The sequence below is a fragment of the Triturus cristatus genome, chromosome 10 (genome assembly GCF_964204655.1).
Source record: "Triturus cristatus chromosome 10, aTriCri1.1, whole genome shotgun sequence".
In the NCBI taxonomy this organism is placed as follows: domain Eukaryota; kingdom Metazoa; phylum Chordata; class Amphibia; order Caudata; family Salamandridae; genus Triturus; species Triturus cristatus.
Window position 1 is genome coordinate 94,242,893 of NC_140593.1, and position 12,226 is coordinate 94,255,118.

Genomic DNA, 12,226 nt, shown 5'->3' on the forward strand with positions numbered 1-12,226 from the left:
TCATCTATACCTCTCTTTGTGCTCTTACCTTCTTGATCTTTGTCCTCAATTGTGTGACTTCAATATTCCCTCCTTGATACTACAATCGGCGCACCAAACCAAGATTGAAGACTGAGCGTCTAGAAGGTTTGTGTTCTTTAACTTTCTCTCCTTCCCCTTCGTCTGCTCCGAGACCACCCTCGTGTCTAAGCGTATGAAGACACACATCCCTCACATTAACATCTACTATCATTGTCCTTGGTCTTCTGTATAACAGCTAAAGATTGTTTTATATGTTTAATATAACTTATTATTTACAAAAAAAGTATTCATTTTTATTTTGAATTCTATTCTCTTGTTTTACAATTGCTTCATCAGAGATTGCTATTCTCACAGATGAAATGTATATAGTCGTGTAAAAACATTCTTCAAGTATTTAACTTCTTTTATTTACAACTATAATCATAGGTCTAGTGCCTCGGGATGGATATGGGACAGACCCTCGCCTTTATTACAGTTGTGGCTCCAACAGGTTGTCTTATATAAGAATTATGTTACGAATGTGGTCATTTGTAGAGATATTTTGAAAACAATTGAGAGTGGCTCTTATGGTTTATTGTTATCCTGCATATTTAAAGAACAGATTGGTGTCCTGAAGAAGATTTGATCAACTTAAACACGAAACACGTTGACAATAAGTTATGCCTTTGGAGCTGCGCCAGTTGCATTACAGGTAAATATATTATAGTAAAATAACACCTACCTGCGGTAACTGTTCTGGGCACAAACCCATTTTAAGGGCGTATGGGGAGAGGGTCTGCCCTTATCTATGACAAGAGCTAATGGTGTAATCATATTTGTAAATGTATGAAAGGCATACACGAGTTACATTTTTCCTGGTTTTTGCATGCAGAAGGTACTTTGTCTATGAGTCTGGGTTGTGCTGGCCCTTTCTGGGCAGAGCAAGGCTGATTTGTGTACACGTAGCCCATACCTGTGATGGCACAGAGAAGGTAAGAAGCACTGTGTTGCATTGCTGCTCAGAGGACTTCTCAGCTGTCTCGAGCATTTCCATTGGGTGGCATGTTTTTGTTATCTTTCTTTTTCAGCCAATCGAACGAAGCGGGTGTTTCTTCAGTGACAGATTATTAACGTATGTTTAAGAAGGACAATTCTGTCTCACGTCCCATGGGAGTACTCTAAATAGGCAACACCCCCCAGGGAGTGAATTCAGAGTGAAGACTGCCACTGGAGCCCACGTGTTGCGCATGCTGTAGACCCCCAGAAAGGGGAAGCCTCCACAGGGAGCGTTGCTCGAAACCAGGCAACAGTGGGCTCCTTCCTGGTAAGTAGGGTTTCTTCGCTTCACCTGCAGTGAGGTTCCAGGTGTGCAAAGCACAGCAAAGCTGCTTTTGGTATCTAGAATCTGGATGTCTTGTCCTACGAGATGTGGTGGAAGCACTTTGTCCCAGACCCTGGACCCCACATCTTGGATAGGAACGCTGGTTAACCAAGGCATGGCTACGCTTCTCCAATAGGGCTCAATGGAACAAATGCAGGAATTCCTAACAGGGTCTCTGGTTCCCCCCACCCCCAACTATCTCTCTCAATCATATTCCAGAAGTAAGCCCCCTGCTGTCGGTGCACGACCCTCTCCCCACCGCCAGCACAGAAACAGTCCCTCCCTGCACCAGGGGCTCTCTATGTCTACCTGTGTGTAATGGAACAGTTTGTCACTGAGGCCTAGAACACTCTGAACTAGTGCACCTATGCATTGTTTACCTTCCCTCGTCCTGATGATGCAACAGACCTACTGAACACGGCTCTTAAACTCAGGAGCTTTCAATGGCTATCACGTAGCCTTTGTGTGGACAGATTTATGGCTGCCTGGAGGCTGCCTTGTTCTCACCATGAAGAAACCAATGTACACAAGCGCACATTAGAGCATACTTTCCAGCACTCAATCAATCGTGATTTGTATAGTGCCGATAATCATCCGAGAGGGTATCCAGGTGCTGGGATCCTGATGGGATCAGTCGAAGAGCCAGGTCTTAAATCCTTTTCTGAATTCTCTGAGATAGGATACTGTTCAGAGGTGTAGGGAAAGGTCTTTCCAGGACTTGGCGGCCAGGTAGGTGAAGGAGTGTCCTCTGCTAAGGCTTTAACGGATGCAGAGAGTGTGAGTGAGGAAGGAGGAGTGCAGGTGTCTGGAGGGTTGGTTGTAGTTCAGGCGGTGGTTGGTGCATGCTGGTCGTAGGTCGTGGAGGGCCTGGTAGGCGTGTGTGTCTTGAAAAGGCATCTTTTCTGGACGGGGAATCAGTGGAGGTTCCTGAGGTGGGGAGTGATGTGGGTCCATGTGGGGAAGCTGAGGATGAGTCTGGCCGTGAGTTCTGTATCGTCTCGAGTCTCTTCAAGCGTTGGGAGCCGAGCAATGCTGCTGACCAGCTCTGTCCAGATTCATGGACTAGGAACAGAAGACTGGGCAGTGACTCTGCCCCCGTGATGTGCTCACCAGCATCACTTCAAGTTCACTGTTCTACTATAAGAAGCGTCCAAAAACACTTACCCAAAGTGCATGTACACCGGGCTGTGTTCGGTGCAGACACTTTACGCCTAGATCACTTACCTCACAGCAGCAAACGTCAGGGGGCAGACACTACTCTGCCCCACACACAACACTGAAGCTACTTTTCTCCCTGGTCTTACTGTTGTAAGTGACCGACACTGGTTTTAAGGGGCACTGTATTACATAACTACTAAACAAATGACCTAGGATTCTAGAGTGCATATGCGCCACCTGCTGGTCACATCATGGCGCTTCAAGACATAGAACAGTAGGCAGTAAGAAAGCAGCAAGCAGAACAAATTGATTCAAAGTGAATACAGGGCTGTTGAGCATGCCGGCTGACTCTGCACCACTCCTTGTGCATTAGTTTACTTGAAAGCTAATTATATAGCTCAGTGAGTTAAACTTTCTTTGTGGATATCTGTGAATAACGGGCTCTTCACAAGTGTCTGTCCTAGTGGACAGACTCAGCCTTTCAACTTTCAAATACTGATAAAATGAGCACCATAAAATGAGTTACTTATAGCGTTATGTATCAGCAAATCTGTGGTAATGAGCAATACAGTCAACAGCACCAAAAGGCCCAAAAAAGTGGCACGGTGTTACGCAAAACAGCTTAATTTAACCCTGAAGTTATTTCTAATGTCCATGGGCCAGAAGACCTCTTTTGATGCAGTCTCCTTCCTCTTGTTTATTTTCTTTCAATAAAAGGGAGTTTGTTTTCTCTAAATAAATTTTAAAAAGCAAACATTTCCGATGCGCAGGGAGATTTCTCCCTACCTGTCACGCTATTCTACATATCCTCTGCCCAAGTCGGAGAAGGGCAGGGCAGGGCAATCAGTGAGGGTCATCTCACCCTAAAGAGGGTGGGCCGACCACCACTGTGGCCCAGAGGTCCTTTACCGGACAGACCTTTGGGCCTGCGCTTACCATTGGCGGAGCCAGCTACGGCTCTGCTGACAGTAACCCCCTGTAAATGAGGTGGGGAACCGGGGGTTTGGGGCGAGGGGACCCCAGTTTACAGCACTCCTCCTGCTCCCGTTAACTACATATTGCACTCACATTTCAACATATGGAACTGGGCATTATCAACATACACATTCTCAGGCAGCAGACACGTTTCGCTTCCCCAAGAGTCTTTCTCAAAGCCAGGCAACTAGAGTGTTCGCCTGCTAATTCCTGGTTAGTTCCTTTATCAGGAGCCGTTTTCAATTCTAAGTGATCAGTTGCTACCAAGCATATGAATATTGATGAAGTTCAATATTACAGGAGATTCCTGAGATCCAACATAATCAATGCACTACAGACATGACCTCTTAGGACAAGTAACAAAAGAAAGTCACAAAAATAATACATGGAATTAAATCAATTGAAGATATTAAATATTATTGTAGTCAAGAGCACAAACATATTATTTTGTTTACATTATATTATGGCATATGTAGACAATGTACACATACATTTTTCGACTCAAATTTATAAGATCTAAGACATAGGTAAATGTACAAATGTGATTCGGAGTTTTAGAAGTGTTAGAAAGGACTACAGTAGTGGTCGTGTTGTCATGGTCTCTTTAGGGATACCTACCCCTAATGTATCCCACTAAAGCCTCTATTTCGAGCTTTCGAAACCTGATTTTAGATTTACACTTACTGCAGATTTGCACAAATTGTGCTCACTCCTAATCTTGCGCTGGTCATTTTCTTCGGGTACTACATCGAGACAGCTGTGCGGTCAGAAGAGTTCAGTAGGGGTAACAATGTTTGCAAATACAATGTCCACTCATTATTCCCCATCAAAAATACAAAAGTACTCCTGGAGTGCCCAAACCGAGCAGATACCGCCTGTAACCCGTATTTCACCATAGGTGATGGCGGGCGAGAGATGTTGCGCACATTACACACATGGCATTCAGAGCTAGGCTATGAGTAGTCCCAGCTATGGCGGTGAACTAGGTCTCAACGCGCCTAGAAGAGCTGGCTAGGAATGGCTGCACTCTGAACAGGGGAACAGAAGTGAGGGCGCTACTCGCATCTCTTGCACAAGTGCATCAGACTTCAGGTACCTGACATGCTGATGGGCATCAGGGGAGAGTCGTCATCCTCATTCTGCTCTGTCGCTCGGAAATCAACTGCAAAGAGAAAAATAGAGACATGAGACTCTGATGTGGGCCACAAGGACGGTGTAAGATACTTTAAGTAGCCTGCAGAGATCAAGAGAGAAAACAGCACCTAAATTACACTGTATCTAAACGGTCCAGGGCTTAATTTGTAATAAAAAAAGTGCCAGGGCTCTCGCCAGGACACCACTGGAGCTTGCAGCAGACATTGCCCCGGCAAATGATAGCAACAACACAACTACTAACCATCACATTCCTACAAGCATAACAATTCAGACTTTCTTGCCCCCGAATGGCTTGCCTTGCAGGTAATAGCCATTTTCAATGTATATTGAATGCATAATTAACTGTTATGGTCATCTCAAAATAAACTAGACAGCGCCATCTTGTGGCAGACTCTTCCAAGCGCCGGTGTTGACAATCAAGTGCCGGTGCCGAGCACTGGAAGCAACCAGCTCAAATTAAGCACTGAAACTGTCACCCTCTTCTATCTCTTTGCGAAAAGGTAGCCCCAGAGGGGGCAGTGTAGAGTAATCGAACACCAGTTCTCCCAGTGTCCTATCTCAGCAGTTCTCTGAGGCACTAAGGCCCTGATTAGGAGTGGCCGGGAGTAATCCACGTTATTCCTGCATCCTGGAATTGACTTTACGAGGCGTGCTGATGATTCCCGTGCACACAAAACAATACGAATTAGATGTTTTTGGGGAACAACATATGGGAATCTGTCTTATTAACTTTGTTCACACATGTTGTTCTTCATCATTCTACCAGTAGAGTTTGTCAGCTTTCAGCAGTCGAAACCTTAGGGTAAAAAGCAATAAACACGCGCCAATGTTTGGCGATCAAGATGCAACGAGAGCTGCCTTTTGGTGACGAAACACTGTGCAAGTGATTATTTCCTCATGGTCCTTTATTTCAGCAGAACAAGTCATTAGAATCAATCACTGGATCCTGAAAACTTTTTTTTTTTTTACAATAATTCAATCACTGAAACAATCATCAAATTATACAGTTTTTCTTGTATGCGTATTTTTTCACGTTTTTGGAAGGAGCCTCTAGGATAGCACAGCTGCCTGCCAGAGAAAGATATATTGCTGCTTCCCAAGAACATTGAAGCCAATCCACTGCTTACTATTGGTTGGGTTTTCTGTCACTTGCCTTTCCTTACTTCTCATTTGTGTTCCAGCTTGTCAGTCTTCTATTTGTCCCTTCCATGGAGCACTGCCTTTTTACCATCTTTGATTGGCTGACTTCTATCCTTCCACTGCACTGCTTGCTTTTCAAGCACTAGTTTTTTTTTTAGTTAAGCACTCCATGAGAGTGCATGTGCCTTCCAACTGTCTCCCTTGTGCACTTCCCTCTCCCTGCTCTCAGTGTAGATCTCTGTCACTTCTGTGCTTCTCCCCGCCCCTATCCCGGTTGCACTCGCCCTTATGTTCTTTCCCTTATTGCTTTCTCATCTTTGTACTTCTCCCCACCCGCTCCTCGTGGCTTTCTTGCCCATTACTTCTCCTCCTCACCCGCCATGTTGTGATGTTTTCACTACCCTGACACTCAATACTGCCCCCCCTCCTGCTACACCTTCTGGTTTCTCCCTCCAAAGTGTACTTCAAAATATATATAGATATATATAAAATCTTGCTTGCTTGCGTCATATTGTAATCACGTGTCTACAAAATGACCACTGTGTCATAGTACTTTTTTTTTCTTTATCCATGCTTCAAAGCATTTCTAAAAAGGCACAGGCAAAACTAATAGGTTGCTAAGGCAGGACCTATTGGCTTTGCGAATGCTTGTTTTTTGTTCCAGGTGCATGGTATTAACAGGCTGAGATTTTACTCTCTCTGTATATATTTTTTTCCAATGCACTGTCAAAACATTGAAAAAACACAATAAAACAGCGTTTCACACCATTAAGCACACCAATGACCTCTCTTGAGCACATTCAAGGACCTATGGGGTTACCTTGGTTGGCAATCAACCATTTATAATTTGTACTTTTTAGCCATGAGCCTCATTTGCATATAGACTGCACATTTTAAATCCATGCTGTGCACAATCCTCACACCCTCAACACTGTTCACCCTCACTCATGAATGTGGCTTTTTGTATAAAATTCATAACACGGGAATAGAGTACAGAATAGGGAAAACTGTGAAAGGATTTAGTGTACTTTCAGAAGCAAAAAAAAATGCACTCATACCAACCAATGAAAGCACGTCCCAAAGAGCGGAATGATACACCAAAGAGCCAATAGCATGACGTGCTCGAGCGAACTCCTCCCGGTGCAGCCAGAGCCCACTCGATGTATATTACAGAATTCAGCAACGATTGGTGAAGCCAGGGCAAAAAACGGGGCGTAGAAAAAAATCTTCACGGTGTAGCTCACAGCGTTTAATAATGGGATCATCCAAGCACTTTCATTTTTGGAAGTGATTTTCTTAGAGCGCAGCGTTTGCTCCGAAAGCGAAGCCCCGGGATAGAGCTTCAGAGCTAAAACGAAAACAAATGCGAACCTCTTCATTTCCCATTCAGACGGAGCCTGCGCAGATCAAATGATTTATTGTGCATCTGGTGACACCTAGTGGAGCATGGAAGATCTGCCGCAGCCTGATAAAGCGTGCGGGGAGAAAGAATATAATACTCTGGCGGATTAAATTCCTAGAAATTCTTCACAGGAACAGTTAACAAAGCTCGCCAAATCTGCAGACATCACGTCTCACGGGTCTTTCCAGGAAATCACGAGCCCTTCCAGGAAACCACGGGTGCATGAGGAAGAAAATGCTCTGTATTCCTCACGCAGCCCAACCTAGCAGCAATTTAGAGGGCAGAGACGACAGAGCGCTTGAAATGCACGTCTGTCTGCCAATGACAAAGGTGTTTTATCGAAATTTTATGAGTTTTATCTAACTTTTATTTGCACTTTAGGTACACGGTGCTCCCAGGCGTGTAAACAGCTGTGACCCGAGGAGCTACAGAAGGAAACAAAAGCTGCTATTTATTGTTCGGCCCCTGCGGGCAGTGCGGGGAAAGAGCGGAGGCTGCAGTGCAGGGAAAGAGCGGGGGCTGCAGCGGAGGCTGCAGTGCAGGGAAAGAGCGGGGGCTGCAGCGGGGGCTGCAGTGCAGGGAAAGAGCGGGGGCTGCAGTGCAGGGAAAGAGCGGGGGCTGCAGGGCAGGGAAAGAGCGGGGGCTGCAGGGCAGGGAAAGAGCGGCGGCTGCAGCCCGATACCGGACCCAGAAGGTACTATGGAGCCGGAGCCGGGTTCAGGGCTGGACCTGGTGCAGTGCGGGGAATTTCTCCCGGTGTAATTGCCAACAGAGGAACCCACTCAGTGGTGCCCGCATATGGTCTGCTTTCTGTTCAAAGCAGCAATCGGCAGACAGGGGGCTTTCACTCCTAGCCTGACACACAGGAAGGCCTCATTTAAAGGGCCATCAGCCCTCCTTTTGCCCGAGTGTCATTCTGGCTGGGTGTTATCCGGAGCCTAACCCACAGATGACAAGGCAATGATGGAAACAAAGGCACCCAGCTTGCAATTACTTTACAGCTACGTAGGCGAAACTATGGTTTGAAGGCAGGCTTTGCAGGCTTTTGAGCTTGTTCATCCTCTGCATAAGAGAGAAGCCTGGACTGTAAGAATGTGAGATGTATCTGAATTTATGAGTAATTACACCAGTAACGATTCCAATTGCACATGTTAATTTATTTTTTAACAATTTCTTTTAAAACACCACTCATTCCAATGTAAGGTGTCAGGGCGCTTTACATCTCACACACACACACAGATACATACGCAGACAATAAATAATACAAGTGTGGAGGAAATGTTTCATAAGACAATGAGGGGGTACAAGGTGCGGCAGCCTCATATCATCCATACGCGTAGCCATTATATGTTGAGAGAGCATGGACTGGAGGAACACACAGTCAGGATTTAAGACTAGGGGTGGGCGGAACTTGCGGAGTTTCACTCCACTGAGTTCCACGGAGTTCCATAAAAACTCAGCGAGATTCCGTTGAGTTCCACGAGCTGGCGGAATTCCGCATATCGTGCTTGCACTGCTTTCTAGCGTCAGGAGCTTGTTCTACGCTGTAAAACCAGAGTGATCATCACCGTGTGGCGCGGCAGAGCGCGCTGCTTCTTTCTGACGCTCAAGTAGATTTTCTGCTCAAGCAGAAGCTTTCTCAACGCGAACGGTTGCGATCAGTCGCGATCGCCCGCATTGAGAAATTTCACCGGGAGGCGTCCTAGTGCCTGAAAATTGTGCTAGGGGATGCAAATTCTTGCTTACGCCCGACAACTTATGAGCCACCCAAAAGAAAAAAAGCTCTGTAACGTGGCGGTTGGCGGAGTTTTGCAGGAACTCCGTATTCCAAGCGTGAACGTGGAGTGGGCAAAACTCTGCAAACTCCGCCGGTAGAGCGGAATTTATTGCCCACCATTATTTAAGATGTAATGCAGTGGTTGGTGTTGCCTGGACTAACAAAAGCATCTCTGTGATAAAACCAGTAACCCACTGAGATATCTACACAAGATACAAGTCTTTAACAGCATGTTACACAATGTGCTTTGCAGAAGGCACATTAACCTTCTATGCTACTGTATGAGTCACAATGTACGAGAGAAAACACAGATCTCCCCAGCAGGGGAATTAACTACCAGTATTATTTTGCTATTACTATTAAGCTCTGAAAATTGCTGGTCACCTAAAGATCTATGCAGCAGATGCCGTATCCCCATATGAGATTTTAAAATGCGGCCTCTTTCTGACCAATTAAACTGGAACAGATTTACTGTCACATTTGTCCCCATTGCTAACTTCTAAGCAGCAGAGGTGTTCTTTAAAATTAAATGTATAACTTGATTGTTAGACTCTGCTTTTTTGCGACTCCACACTCTTCACGCTGTGACTTCACACCCTTACAGCTGCCACTCTGACCCCCAATTTATGGTTTCCTGGAGTAAGTTTTTTCCATTTCCAGCACTGTCTGCAAGCATACCATGTAGTTAATGTAATAAAGCGTGCCATTTCCAGGAGGCGGCTTGCAGAGGATCACACCACTTTCAGAATTTGTAAACACAGAGGTGCCCAAGAACAGTACGTTGCAATAGTCCAGTTTTACCCAATGATAGCCTTGGGTTAATGACGCTCCTCCCTTCTCTCCTGGAGGTGACTCGGATGTACGCTTCTTTGGCCCGACCCCTTTTAGGGAACACCATGATTTCTTCCCATTGGAAGCTCTGATGGCATCTCATGGGCCGTCCTGTGCACGGTGTGATCCTCACCATACATTAAAGGCTCAGATGGACACCTTCGGTGGACAGCAATGAGTTTGTCGACACTGGACTTCGATCCAATCACGACAAGCTCTCGCTTGCAGCCACTCAAAGGCAGACAATTGGGCTCATCCTGCGTTTAAGCATTCACATCTTACTGCAATTCGGTTGTCAAAATTTGTGGGCTTATTGCAAAACTTGCAAATATTTTGGAAAAGTATGGACTTGTTTTGCAATAGGCCAATTCGCGACAGATTTTAGACAAAGAGTGTGGTTCGGAATTAGGGTGACCAACTGGCATTGGTGCAAATTCAGGACGGAAGTATAAAAATTCAGGACAAAGGGTCAAAATTCAGGACACAAATTCAGGACAGGAGGTCAAAATTCAGGACAAAAATTCAGGACAATAGGTAAGTTTTACAGACACATTATAGGAGGTCGGGAAATAGTATATAAGTAAGCTCAGCCATATCCGAACATATTCAACCATTTGCAAACCTATCCATCATGTATCCTTCCATCTATCATTTCACTCATCCATCCCTTCATCCATCCTATCACTCATCCATCCATTATCCATCCATCCACCCTTTCACCCTATCCATCTGTACACTCATCCATCCACTCTTCTACCCATCCATCCATTTACTCATCCATCCAGCCATTTACCCTTTCACCCATCCAGCCATCCTTTCACTTACTCATCCATCCACCCAGTCACTCATCCTCCCACCCATCCACCCTTTGTCATCCATCCATCCTCCCTTTCTCTCTTCATCGACCCTTTCACTTAGCCATCCTTCCTTCCATCCACCCACCCATCCATCTACTCGTCCACTCATGAATCCATCCATTGACCCTATCACTCATCCATCCTTTCTCTCATCCATTTATCCTTTCACTCCTTCACTCATCTATTCATCCTTTTGTCCATCTACCCTCCATTCCACTCACTCATCCATCGTTACATCCACCCTTTCACTCATCCGTCCATCCATTCACCCTTGCACTTATCAATTCATCAATCCATCCATCATTTCACTCATCCATCCACCCACTCACTCACTCATCATCCACCTTTTCACTCATCCATCATTTCACTCATCCATCCACACTTTTACCCATCCAGCTACCCTTCCACCCATACATCCAGCTATTTACCTTTTTTCTCATCCATCCTTCCACTCACTCATCAATCCATTCATCCTCTCTCATTATCCAACTATTCAATCTTTCATTCATCCATTCTCCCTTTCACTAATTCATCCAGCCATCCACCCATCCCTTCACTTACTCACTCGCCCACCTTTTCATATACATTTTGAGCTGAGCCTTTTTGAGAAGAGGCCCATCAAGAACTTCACCCTCGCTGCAGGAGCCATTCCAGGACTACGACAGAAGCCACCCAGGGCGGAGACAGGATCCACCACAGGGGGGACAGGAGCCATCACAGGCGGGGGGGCAGGAGCCACCACATGGGGGGACAGGAGACACCACATGGGGGGACAGAAGACACCACATGGGGGGGACAGGAGCCATCACTGGGGGGGGGGAACCATTGTAGGAGGGGGAACAGGATCCGCCAGGGTGCGCACAGGGGTGGGCATGCAGTATTCTAGTATCATCTTCGTCTCTTCCAGGGTGGGATAGGGCTCCTCACCCCCTCCTGGACAAGATGAGAAGACAGGCTCTCTTTCCAAAATGTTAGTTTTGCCATCCCCCACTGTGATGTACAGTACTTAAAGGAGATACTCCAAGAGAACTGATTTAACTGATTGTCCTCCATACTTTGTTAATCAGTCCGGGTGCGATTGTGCCATTTCTTTATTTTATTACATTATAGACTGCATGTTTGAAGAACTGAGGTTTGCTTACAATTTAGTGACAGTAATTAAGCTCTGAAGAGAACCACATGCTGCCTTCAGGGCCGGTTCTATGATGTTTGGGGGCCTGGGCAGAAAGGGAATGTGTGAGGCCCCTCTAAATTGCAGAGACATGACGCATTCAGGGCTGTTTGCATCTGAATATAAGCCCCTGCTCCTGAAGCTGCAGCCCCTCCCTCTCAGTCACCTTCAAACACCTCTTAACTGCTCATCAAGGGCTGAAGGTGTGAGGGTCGCCATCCCGCTGTGCCTCTCCAATGCTGCTGGGGATCTGAGCTTTGGTACTGCATCGGAGTCTGTTACACCCGACCTCAACAGCATCGCAGTCAAGAAGGGGTGGAAGCTGTGCCAGCTTTAGGGTGGTGCGACCGGTGCCCCGTTAAAATTACGGACAAATGGC

At 46.0% G+C, this 12,226-nt stretch overlaps 1 protein-coding gene across 12 annotated transcripts in view; it reads right to left on the bottom strand.

Annotated features, from left to right (window-relative positions):
- The window catches only part of THRB (thyroid hormone receptor beta), a 600,087-nt gene that overhangs the window by 103,312 nt on the left and 484,549 nt on the right, over window positions 1-12,226 (bottom strand). For 11 of the 12 annotated variants that reach the window (XM_085630527.1, XM_085630519.1, XM_085630516.1 and 8 more), the window contains one exon: window positions 4,611-4,676. In XM_085630527.1, the coding sequence (XP_085486653.1) occupies window positions 4,611-4,629 (19 nt within the window). In that variant the 5' untranslated portion in view covers window positions 4,630-4,676. Of the gene's footprint in view, window positions 1-4,610; window positions 4,677-6,871; window positions 6,995-12,226 lie in introns of those variants that run through there. The other variant, XM_085630528.1, reaches the window with a different exon arrangement.